This window comes from Populus trichocarpa, chromosome 19 (assembly GCF_000002775.5).
Source record: "Populus trichocarpa isolate Nisqually-1 chromosome 19, P.trichocarpa_v4.1, whole genome shotgun sequence".
NCBI classification, from domain to species: Eukaryota; Viridiplantae; Streptophyta; class Magnoliopsida; order Malpighiales; family Salicaceae; genus Populus; species Populus trichocarpa.
The window spans coordinates 4,461,677-4,473,362 of record NC_037303.2 but is presented as its reverse complement, the minus strand read 5'-3'; the positions used below and the strand labels follow the sequence as shown (position 1 = coordinate 4,473,362).

Below are 11,686 nucleotides of genomic sequence, written 5' to 3'. Positions count from 1 at the left end.
ATGTGCAATGTCATCACATACGAAATTTATCCAACAATGACTATATTTTTCATGGTTTCTTAAGCGCGCAACAACAAAAACTGAATTTTTTGTTACGTCATCAAGCGATCTCCTTTTAATTTTTTTGAATAAAACACAATTAAAATAAAAATAAAAACTGAATTTCTTTTTAACTGGGTCAGACCCGGCAAGAACATAATTGGAATTGCGATCAAATTTCACAAATGTTACGTCATCATGCGATATCTTTCTAATTTATATAGTGTTATTAAATAATATTAAATACTAGTTTTTTGAGTAAAACACAACTTTTTAAAAAAAAATTACAATTTCATTATGTACAAAAGTCATTCGACAAGAACTATAGTTTCATCCATCTTTTTTTGAGCGTGCAATAAAATAAGGTAAAATATTATCAGGAATAAAATTGAGATTACAGTATGAGTAAATTTAATTCACCTTAAACTAATTTTAAAAAAAAAACAAAAAAAAACAATATTGTTCATGTTCACGTGAACAATGCGAGTGAAATCAATTAACTACACTGGTTTTTCGAGGAAAAAAAAACTAAATTTTTCAAACTGTTTTTTTTTAAAAAACACTATTCACTTTAGTGAACAGTGAAGCCATGTTTCACTGTTCTGCTTTTCCCCTATGAAAATGCAGCTTCTCCAAAACAGCTATTAGTGAGGTTTTAATAATAGTTTTATATTACTCTTTAACACATCTCTCAAGTGAAAGTTATTTGAATTTGAAACTTCCACAGACACAAACTATCTTATACTATTAATTTTATATTATCAAATAAAATGAAGGTAATGAGATTCGATCTCATGATCGCTTGATCAATAAAGCTATGATATTATATCAAAGAATCATCTTAACCTAAAAGTTTAAGCTATTAGGTGAGATTTCAAGAATAATTTTATATTACTATTTAACTCATCTAAACATAAAACAAGACAAAATTGGTGTCAAACACGCTCATTATAGAACTTAATCTTATATGTGTGTGTGTGTGTGTCAAAAAATCATTTCAACTCAATAGCTTAAACTGTTAGGTAAGGTCCTAAGATACGATTTATATTATTCTTTAACACACTTTCTCAAGTGAAATCCCTTCAAGCATGAAACTTGCACATGCTCACACTACCTTGTGCTTAATTTTTATTAAATAAATGAGGATGATGAGATTCGAAATCGTGACAACTCGGTCATCAAAGCTCTGATATCATGTCAAAGAATCATCTCAACTCAATAACTTCAGCTATTAGATAAAGTCTCAAGATATGATTTATATTATTCTATATATATATATATATATATTATATATATATTGCAATCCAATAAAACGAAAATGAATTATCTATATTTAGGAATCAAATATTAATGTATTGGTTAAACAAAGCTTATTATTTCTAAATCAATTAAGATTATTCTTAAATTGCCTTTACAAACATGTGAAGTATGATCTATATAGTGCTCATATGAGGTGATCAAAAGCATGTTAAGATCGGAAAGATTATCGATCTTGTCTGCTATTCTCTATCTATAATTAATTAGTGTTCATCAATTGTCTTATATCATGTTTTTTTTTTAGTTTTTTTTTAATATTTGATAACATAAAGTAATTAACCTTAGGACTAAGCAAGGTAGTAAGAAAAAGTTCCTTTTTTTTCTTGATTTTATAAGTAGGAACCTAGGAGCTTTTTCATGGAAAAATATATTATGTTGAATTATAGAGTTTTTAAAATTGTCTGGATGAGACACACAAATTTAATCTGAAAATACCTTTGATAGTAAGAAAAAAAAATTGATAAATTAAAATGTGTTGAAATCCAATGTTTTTATTTATTTTCTTTGTTCCCTAATCCCAATAAATTATTTGTGTTATATACACACACCAGATTTCCTGTAATATAGTATTCATGTTGAAGGTTATCTATCTCATTTATACTCACAATTTGATTTTGTTGAGAAGAAACATGTGAAGATTAAAGTAAAAGCATAAGGTTATTTTTCATTATTGACCAGAATCGTGTGGTGGGCTTCAGCTGGGTCTATATAGAGGGTGTTTGGTTGCGTGGTTGTTTCTGCGTTTGAAGCAACCACAACAACTCACCCGTTTGGTAATGCTCCCACAGCAGATTTCTACTAGTGGGGCCTACCGTTAATTGTGGCACGACCACAAGTTTGCAAGAAGCAGCAATTTGCTGCTTCTTGAGCTGAAAAACTCATGAACAGTGGAGCTAGCTACACTGTTCATGGGTTTCCATTAATGAACAGTGGAGCATGCTCCACCGTTCATGGTTTTCTTCCATGGACAGTGGAGCATGCTCTACTGTTCATGGGTTTTTTCCATGGACAGTGGAGCATGCTCCACTGTTCCGGGCGGACCGGTCTGGTTCAACGCTAAAAATACATTGAACCGGGTCCGATCTAACAAAATAAAAAAAAAATTTATTTTTAATTGTGTTTTATTCGAAAAAATAGTGTTAAACATTATTCAATGACACTACATAAATTAGACGGAGCTCGCTTGATAACGTAATATTTGCAGAATTTAATCGCAATCCCAATTTTATTTCTGATTATATTTTACCTATGTTGTTGCGCTCTTAGAAAAATTAATGGAACTCATGATATAATAGTAATAGTTAAATTTACAATATTTAAATTAAAACCATCAATATTAATATATATTTTTTAAAATTATTTTATAACCTCAATTTCAAAAGCATTCTTAACCAAACACATTAAACTACTTTTTCTTCAACCTCAATTTCAACCACAGTTTTAACAAAACACCTATTTTTTCAAACCAACCTCAACTAAAAGTACTTTTTATAAAACTTTTTTTTTTCAAACCACAACCATAACCACAACAGCTACCGCAATACCAAACACACCCATAATACCGGAACGTAGCCTGTTGATATTGATTCTATGAAAGCCCAAAAAATAATAGAAAAATAATATAATTGATTACGTTTTTTTTATGTCTTTTTTTATATTAATTAATGGTATTATAAGTAATAGTGACTATATTAGTAATTAAATAATAATTTAGAGAATAAAAAATAGTAAAATCCTATAGTAACTTACATCAATAGAGAGAGGGAGAGGAAGAGGTAGGTGAAAGAGGAGATTTGATTTAAGATTAAAATTTTTGTTTTTTTTTATCAATTTAAAATGTGTGTTCTCTATTATTATATTTTAATTGAGCTTTTACATGCAAGGTTATTGAGAATGTTTAGGAATTAAGATTTTTATAATATTTATTTTTTTAATCACTTTTAAAGAGTAGGTGATATATTAATGAAGTCGTAGATTGATAAAAAATTATTTAAAATAATTTTATATGTTTTTGGTAAATTAATTTGAGGTATGAAATAGTAAAATTAAAAAATTAAAAAAATAATGAGTTGGTAATTTTAGACCATCAAAATTTGGTCTTTCAATAAATATTATAGTCAGAATTTGATGCCTAATTATAATATGTTAATGTTTTTTAATTTGATGTGGATCGTTTGTCTAAATTAAATTTGTGAATTAAAAATTATAATAATTAAAAAATTATTATTTAAATATGTAATTTCTAAATTTATAAGAATATTTTTTTTTAAGTTACACAAATATTTTATAACCCCAAAAGAAAAAAAGTTGAAGATAAAAGACAAGGTAATTCTTTCAAAAGTTTCTTACCCCGATGCCCAGTATGCTTTTATTGGTACTCTCTACCTCATTTTTTTTTCCTTTTCAATTTGAATAATTATATTTTCTTTCCTTTTACTTTGTAGGTGTTTTGCTTGAATGCTGGACAGAACAAACGTGGTGGATTTTTTAAGGTAAAGTGATCATTTTTCGTCTGTCATTTTGTATGAGAAAGTTTAGAGAAATGTAAGAATAAAAATCTATTTTAATGATCTTCTTGTGTTGATCATACACGCTGTAATCTTGGGGTCCATTTGATTCTTGAATTTTGGGTGAGAATAGATATGAGAATGCCTGAGAGCCAGCATTTTTTTCAGCAACTACTTGAGGGCTTAAGCTTTGGCGTGTGTGATCTCATCAATTCTGTGAAAGTTATAAGTAGATTTGGTGTCTGAAACTAGCTGTGTGCCCAAGCTTTGCGCGATGAACTTCCAGCCTACAGCATAACACTAGCAGAATTCCTAGTTGTGTTTCAGTGCCCTTCATGGACTTGAGTGAGCTATTGACTTCCATTTTCACCGTGGAGTACCTAGCAGTGAATGCAAAACTGCAAACGCCATGTCTATAAAACATGTATGTGCCTGTCTCCGATGTTTTCTGAGAACTGTCCGCAACAATTAGTTACTTCCAGCAAGGAGTCAAAATCCTATGATGCTTTGATATGTGCCCTTTTATAATGTTTGCGATAACCTACGAAAAAATTCTTAGTTTTTTTCCCCAGAGATAGAAGGATTTTTCTTTTCTTTTTTGGTTAGACTCTGCTAGATGGCCTGCATCTAAAGAAGGGAAGGTGAATAAAGAAGTGCCATTACCATCTCCATGCTGTAATTACAATAAGAAGCTTACTGTCATAATTACTCGTCATTAAAAGAGAAAACAAGCTGCATATGTGTCTTCTTTCTCCCAAAACTTTCAGATTTCAAATCTGCAATATGCTATTCTCAAAAAAATAGACTACTTATATGTCTAGAAACCCTCCTGAGTTAAGTTGCGATGACTCTCCCTTCCCTAGAAGTAGGACTAAATCTGTTGTGTCGGATACTGTTGCTGTCAATAATTCAAATCTAAGGTGTTCTTCAAGTAACATTCTCCTGTCAACAAAGCATAACTAACAAAAAATGAATGGGAGATATACCTTTTAAAGAAGAGAATGCAACAGAAGAGATGGCAATTGCGTAAGCAAATACCACAGAATTCTAATCTTGTTCATCCTGAAATGTGCAAGCTATTGCTGAATCCTGGAATTTCAGATGATAAATACTGGAGAACTTGAATGCTAAGAACTTTTCATGGAAGATTGACAACTTGGGAAATGCTTGTTATGATTGGTGAGAATTTTTTACACAGTGTATAAAGCTGTAAGTTTAGGGAATCTTGAATGTTGATCGTATATAACTGTCAAACTTCATATCGTCATTTGCTAAATCCTGTGTATAATTTTTGTAACTGTGCCTCAATTCATCTATTATACCTAAACCTAAAAATCCGAGATCATCATCTTCATTTGCTTTCCTGATGCCCTTAAGATATGCGCCATTCAATTGTCTGATACATAACAAGGAAAATAAAAATGTCTAAGCTGATTAATTTGTGAAATCAGCAATAAATTCTCTTACTGAATCATATGATAGTTCTCTGCATTTTTTTGGTGTTTGTCCAGATTGTTTATCACAGTTCTTTATGCTGATCTTATTTGGCTTAATGATATGTTAATTTATTCCATGAATTGAATCATATGCATGCTTTAGATATTTCCTTTTATATTTAGATAACTGTGCTCTCAAATTCATTACTTATTTTGCTTTGCAGTGGTTTGATTACATTCAGCAAGCCAGTTCTCAAATTTCATGATTTCATTATGTCATCCTCTAGAAGCTCTGACTTGATATCCATTATGTCTGTAAGCTATAGCTCCTCCCCCACCCCCCATAGTAATGAAAGAGATTCCAAATCTTTCTGAGGATTTTGATACGTGCATATCCTCTGCTGCTTGTATAAAAGAAGTTGTTGTAGGTAACTCTGAGGGGGAAAAGTCGATAAAGAATTCTTTGATTTTCCATGCAAGCTTTGGCCATCTACATCAATTTATTTCATGTTTCATTTCCTTTAGTGACAATTAACAATAAAAGATGGAAGTAAAAAAAAAAAAGAATCCATGGGATAAGAGATCTGCACTTAAAATCGATATGGTATTGGGTAGGATCTCCTTGTTTTTTTTTTCTGAGTGGTCTTGAATTGATCATGGTTTTCTTGAATTTTAGGTATGCCTAAGTATGGTATGATTTCTGTCTTAACTGTGTTTATTTCTTATGGCTACCAAAAGAGTGGTGTCATAACTCTATTATGCATTGAACTCTGAGTTCTGTGTTTTCTCATCAGCCTTAAAAGTGAGAAGTTTTTGATTCATCTCTCTTCCTCCCTTTTTGTTTCTTGTCAAAAAAAATTTCCTTTTTAGATTGAAGATCATGGTTTGGTTCGTCTGTCAGGATTTTGTTTGACAAATGTTGCACCATGCATGCAGATTTCTGAAGCATCAATTAGCACAAACTGCAGGAACATTATCATTCCTTGCGGAAAGAATAAGGACAATGGTTGTCAATTGTTTACAAGGACATTAGAAGAGATTGGTACAGCTACAAGAGTTCTTTTCCCTCCACATCAGGTCTCTGGCTTTTCATTTTTCTTGTTTCGTGTTTGTGTATATGCAAATGCATTTTCTATTCTGCAGCGGCAGCAAATTTATATTCCTTCAGAGGAACCCACGGAGCTTGCAGACGCCAAAATGCTCAGAGCACTTCAGCACCACAATCAAATGTGGAGCCTGCATGCTACGAAAGTAATAGCTGTTGATCTTCAAAAATGATGAGAGTAGGCCAGAAGCAGTTCTTCTTTGATCTTGGAAGCAATAAGAGTGGTCATTTCCTTGAGATTACCAATGGTTCATATTCAAGAGAAGGCCATTTGACTGAAGAGAATGTCAATAAGCGGTGCAGTGCAGAAATGAGTGAAACTCAGTGTTGAACGCAGATGAAGAAGCTTTAATCTGATAGCTCTACTCTGTTTAGACAAGTCATGGGACTTTTGATGTCTTAAACTGGATCAACCCTCTAGTTTATCAAACTTTCTGTACTTGACAAACCATAGAACCTTCTGAACATTGGATCAATGAACAGTATTTAGTACATCTGAAATGGAAGCATCTAGTCCTGGTAATGAGATGGAAGCATGCAAACAGGTCATGGTGATGCAGTAAGCTGTATCAGATTTGGGCTGACCTTTCTGTGGGAGTATGTAAGCAAGCAAGCAGATGGACAAGTTTTTGGAAGCCGACAGCTCCACCTTACTGCTCTGGTTTCCTGCTCGGGCATTTTGTGACTTGGGGTTGGATCCTAAGCTAGGCTCACCTGATTAGACCCAGCCTAGTTAAATGCAATCAAAAGATATTCATATTACTAATTATTTGATACATAATGGCCGGATGGCGGGATTGTAAGGTGAACTCACCTGTCGTTAAATCAATCTAGGTTTATTCCAAAATAATTTAGAAAAAAAAAAAACTTAAATCACATTATTTTAGATTAAAAAATTAAAATACTATTGTTTAAAAAATTAAAAATTTATTAAAGTTAACTTGACAAAATCAGTCTCAGAAATAAAAGTCACCAATATATATATATATATATTTCTTTTTTTCTTGAATTCTACAATATTTGATGTCCCACAGGTACATAGATTAGACCAATATTACTCTGGTATAGCAAATCATGATTATTTACATCCGAGTATTTTTTTTTTTAATATGACTATTTTTTACTTGAAAAAAATATTAAATTAATGTTTTTTTAGTGTTTTTTAATAATTCTAATATATTAATATAAAAATAAATAAAATTTTTAAAAAAACCATTTTAATTTATTTTTAAAAATAAATATTTAAAAAAGAAAACACCCTAATTACCATACTAAGCACAATCATATCAAATTTTCAATGCCATTCCCATCAATATTTGACAAGGACATGGTAAACAGGAGCCAATACATGCCAGGTACAAAAGGTTGCCTTCAAGCAATATAGGGCAACCAATCTTTGATGGATATGCCCTACTGGGACCTGGACACCTGTATGGAGAAGGAAGGAGCTTCCTGATATTCAATGCCTATATTTGTGCAGATCATTCAAAGCATGGGAATTTTTCACTGATGTGTTGGGAATCAGGACACATGGTAGGGAAGGAGAGGAGCTTTGGATTCGAAATCACTAAAATGTGTTCGAAGTATATAGATAGGTATACCCCACAAAGCATTTTGTGTTGAGCAAATCAAGGCACATAGGAAGAGGAGAGGAGTCTAGGGATTCTTCAATCCCTGAACTTGTGCTGATAAATAATACAAGTTTATCCCCACAAAGATTAGGGTTTCCAACGATGTGTCCTGATTTGACTTGAGGCTTTGGTTTTTTTGAAAAACGCCATGCGAAATGCAAGATTGTGTCAGAAACAGAAATTTCCTCCCCCGCACAAAGCATCATAGTGTCTGCGAAGGGAGTTGGGCCACGTTGATCAATCCTGGTACACAAGCAAGAGCTTTATCCATTTTACTTCACTTTTATAGTACTTTTTTTTCCTGTAGTCAAGTTTCATGCATCTTCTCATCTGGTCCAGCGAAACCCCACTTGCTGCTGCTGCCTGCAGACAGAGATTTGGTCATCTAGTGGCCCTAAGTTACATCAATCATCCTACAGTTGACAACAGTTTTTTTGGCGACCACAAACATAGAAGCACCAAGCCTTTCTTTTTCACTATTAAAAGAGAAGATATTTCTTTCCCTTAGAGGATAAGACTCTCGCATGGGATGGGGAAGGGCATATACACATCAATGATATCATAAACTCAGATGAAAGAAAGAAAGAAAGAAATGATGGAAATATTAGCTGTATAGCTGCTGCATTAAATTGATACTGCAATCGGTACAAGCCAAACGAAAAAAAAAAAAAAAACTTTTTAAAAATTAGATCCCTCTTAAGGCTCGTACATGCAAAGGCTAGGATCCAAAAAAATAAATCCGTAACCCTGCAACTCCATGAGGACATACATACATCATGACTTGAGCCTCTTTTGGTTTGTTCATTCCTAATATTGATACGAAATGAAAGTAGAGCACAGACTGTACAATGATAGTAGGGAGGAGGTCACTGATGACTGCCCACATCATCTCCCAGAACTCACAAGGGTTTTCTCCTCTGAGTCTTGAGCAGACTTCGAGCTTGTTATAGGAAGAGGAAGTGGTAGACCTCGGTCTGAATGAGATGGGCCTGCTGTTGGTGCTACCTCTTCCTCTGCAGGGACAGGAGCAGGTTGAACTGGTTTGGGTGTATACGTGAAGGAGAGATCTTTGTTAGCTGCCAATGCAACAAGTTCTTTTTCCTCCAACCCTTTTGTTGGCCCAAGGCTACATCGCTCTGGTGTGTGCTTGGCCAATGCATCTTTGAATTTCTTGATCTGAAATAGAACCAAAACAAAGACCAACATTATAGAAACAATCAATGACATTGACAAAGTACGTGTAATAAATTGAATGATCAATGCAAAATGCTAGCAACTTACATCCATTAATCTGGTTCAGTAAAAAACTGGGTTTGTGAAGCAACATTCAAGATTAAGTAGTGAAGTTGAGTGTGATGTGGTTCCAATGAGTTTACAAATCTTGGATTTTGAAGAGAAAAAAATGCAGAAAATGGTTTATCTCAAGAATCAATCAAGCTCTGCATTTCATTATTTCACCATTAAAGCTCTTGGTATACAAGAAACAGAAAATCAAAGGCGAAACTGAAACCAATTGGTCTGTTCATAAAATTAACAGTTATTAAACTCACTTCAAATATTACAATTAATCAACAAAAGAAGTGAAGGAATGGCAAAACTAACCGTGGCATTAGTACAGCTAAAGCTGCATAACCGGCCATGAGCTCCTCTATAAAACCGGAAGAATGGTAACACATGGACATTGAGGCTATAACACATGGATTTGTGCTCCTCGTAATTAACTTGAAGAAATTGTACATCTGGATTCATCTCTGCCAATTGACATATCTGCCCACAAAAGGACTCCCATTAGCATTCTTCCAGAAAACTAAATCCATCAAAAAAATATAAAAAAACAACTAAACCATTCATATTCACATGCACATGCACCACATGTATATCGAAATAGTTATGCAGATCATACCTTGGGATGGAGAGCTTTGCAGCCACCACATCCAGGGGAAAAGAAATCAACTACAACAAGTTGGTCCCCAGCATTCATTAGGGAATCCACAAGATCTTGCGCAGAAGTTACTTCTCTCATGTTGGGTTGCAGACCTTTCTCCCACCATTTTTTAGCATATTTAAGTTTAAGGCCAGTCTATTAATTCCACAAAAGATAACAAAAGGAAAAAACCATTAAGCTATCCATCCTTGTAATATCAAAATGACACGAAAAAAAAAATCAAAACTTTGAGTTTCCACAATATACAAAATCTCATGATTCTTTTTATTAATTAAAAAAAGAACAAAAATCCAGACTTTCTTTTCCTCTAAAAACCGAATATTGAGGACCCAGCTCCTTCGATTCATTCAATGGTTAAGCGAAATCACAGTAATTTAAGCAATCCAATAATTAAAAATAAACCAACAATTACGATAACAAACAGGGAAGAAATTAAAAATTCAACCCCACAAGAAAATAAAAAAAAAATCACTCAAAAAACAAAATCAAAATAGAGACCATAAATCCAAACCATAAAAATTTGACTAACCAGAGCCACAACCGAAGCTTGAGGAAGATACCCTCTTCTGGGTTTGCTTTGATTTCCATGAACAACAACCCTCTTGCCATAAAAATCACTACAAGACGAAGATCTTGAAATTTGAGATCTCAAACCCTGTGGTTTGACCCTCGAAGGAAACCCTTTAAGCCTGCAACTCTTTGTAAACACAGAAATAGTATTGTGTTGCCGGGTTTGATAATTACCAGAAGAAAATAGATTTGTCTTGCTCAAAACCTCTGTCATAATTTCTCAAAACAATTTGAAAAAAAAAGACAAAACAATTGTTTCTGAAGCCAAAGAAAGCTCAGGTTCTTGCAAAAACAAAAAGAAAGGCTTTTGCTTTATTGGTTTTTGCCTTTTCTCTTTGAATAGATAAAGCGTTTTCCTCTCTCTTTCTTTCTTTCTGAGCTGGGAAATGTTGAAAATTGAAGATGGTGGTGGGGTGTTTTGGGCCGCTAGATTTTTGTTTTGGATGATGGATCTAACGGTTGGAGAAATTGGTGAAATTTGAAGATTATTGGATAAGGTCGTTATTTTGTGCTGTTTAAGATTTATTTTGTTGACGTTTGCCGGTTTTATGGTTGATAGCGGCACGTGAGGTGCTCGATGTCTTAAACGTGGCGTCATCTAATCTTATGGTTTTTTCGGATTTGGAATTGGATGGATGGAATACTTTGGAAGCTTCTTTTTCTTCTTTTTTGGGTTATTTTCCAACCTCTAGTAGCGGTAGAGATTTACCTTAATCACTTGGAAAAAAATATATAAAAATATTTTAAATAAAATTTTATTTATGGAAAAAATTTTAAGAGTTAAAAAGGCTTCAACTTTGATTTTTCCCAAAATAAATATTTTTTTTTATTTAATAATACGATAGAAAGTATTTTTAAAAATAATTTTTAATTTTTTTAACATTAACGTATAATATCATAAAAATTTTTAAAACACATTATTTTAATATTTTTTAAATAAAAAATATTTTACAAAAATTGAAATAAAACAGGTTTGTTATTGTATTGAAAACTTTATTTTAAAAAAAATTATTTTTTTATATTTTCATATTGTTTTGATATATTTATGATAATAATAAATTTTAAATAAAAATTAATATTATTTTTAAATAAAAATACTTTAAAAAACAACAATTAACATTTACAAAATAAAAACT

At 32.4% G+C, this 11,686-nt stretch overlaps 1 protein-coding gene and 1 long non-coding RNA gene across 3 annotated transcripts; one reads left to right on the top strand and one right to left on the bottom strand.

Moving 5' to 3' along the window:
- Positions 1–3,745: 3,745 nt before the first annotated feature.
- On the top strand, positions 3,746–6,898 carry LOC112325293 (uncharacterized). The gene is made up of 2 exons (XR_002979345.2): positions 3,746–3,848; positions 6,236–6,898. It is a non-coding gene; the product is annotated as an uncharacterized LOC112325293 (long non-coding RNA).
- A 1,730-nt stretch (positions 6,899–8,628) lies between these two features.
- On the bottom strand, positions 8,629–11,025 carry LOC7453586 (thioredoxin-like 1-1, chloroplastic). Of its 2 annotated transcripts, XM_002325368.4 has the most exons (4): positions 10,510–11,005; positions 9,939–10,115; positions 9,638–9,802; positions 8,629–9,211 (listed from the first exon to the last, which is right to left on the bottom strand). In XM_002325368.4, exons 1-4 carry the CDS (start codon positions 10,762–10,764, stop codon positions 8,921–8,923), a joined length of 888 nt encoding a protein of 295 aa, XP_002325404.1. In that variant the 5' UTR covers positions 10,765–11,005; the 3' UTR covers positions 8,629–8,920. The 2 variants fall into 2 exon arrangements, with proteins under 2 accessions (XP_002325404.1, XP_024446620.1); XM_024590852.2 differs by lacking the exon at positions 9,939–10,115 and having other exon boundaries at positions 10,510–11,025.
- Positions 11,026–11,686: the final 661 nt, after the last annotated feature.

Bases quoted from the DNA above. Each gene is read 5' to 3' on its own strand.
- LOC7453586 (XM_002325368.4), bottom strand. From the start codon at position 10,764: ATGACAGAGGTTTTGAGCAAGACAAATCTATTTTCTTCTGGTAATTAT. The intron at 10,116-10,509 runs GTTAGTCAAATT...TGGAATTAATAG, and splicing joins AAGCTTCGGTTGTGGCTCTG to ACTGGCCTTAAACTTAAATA. The intron at 9,803-9,938 runs GTATGATCTGCA...TTTTGTGGGCAG, and splicing joins GCAAAGCTCTCCATCCCAAG to ATATGTCAATTGGCAGAGAT.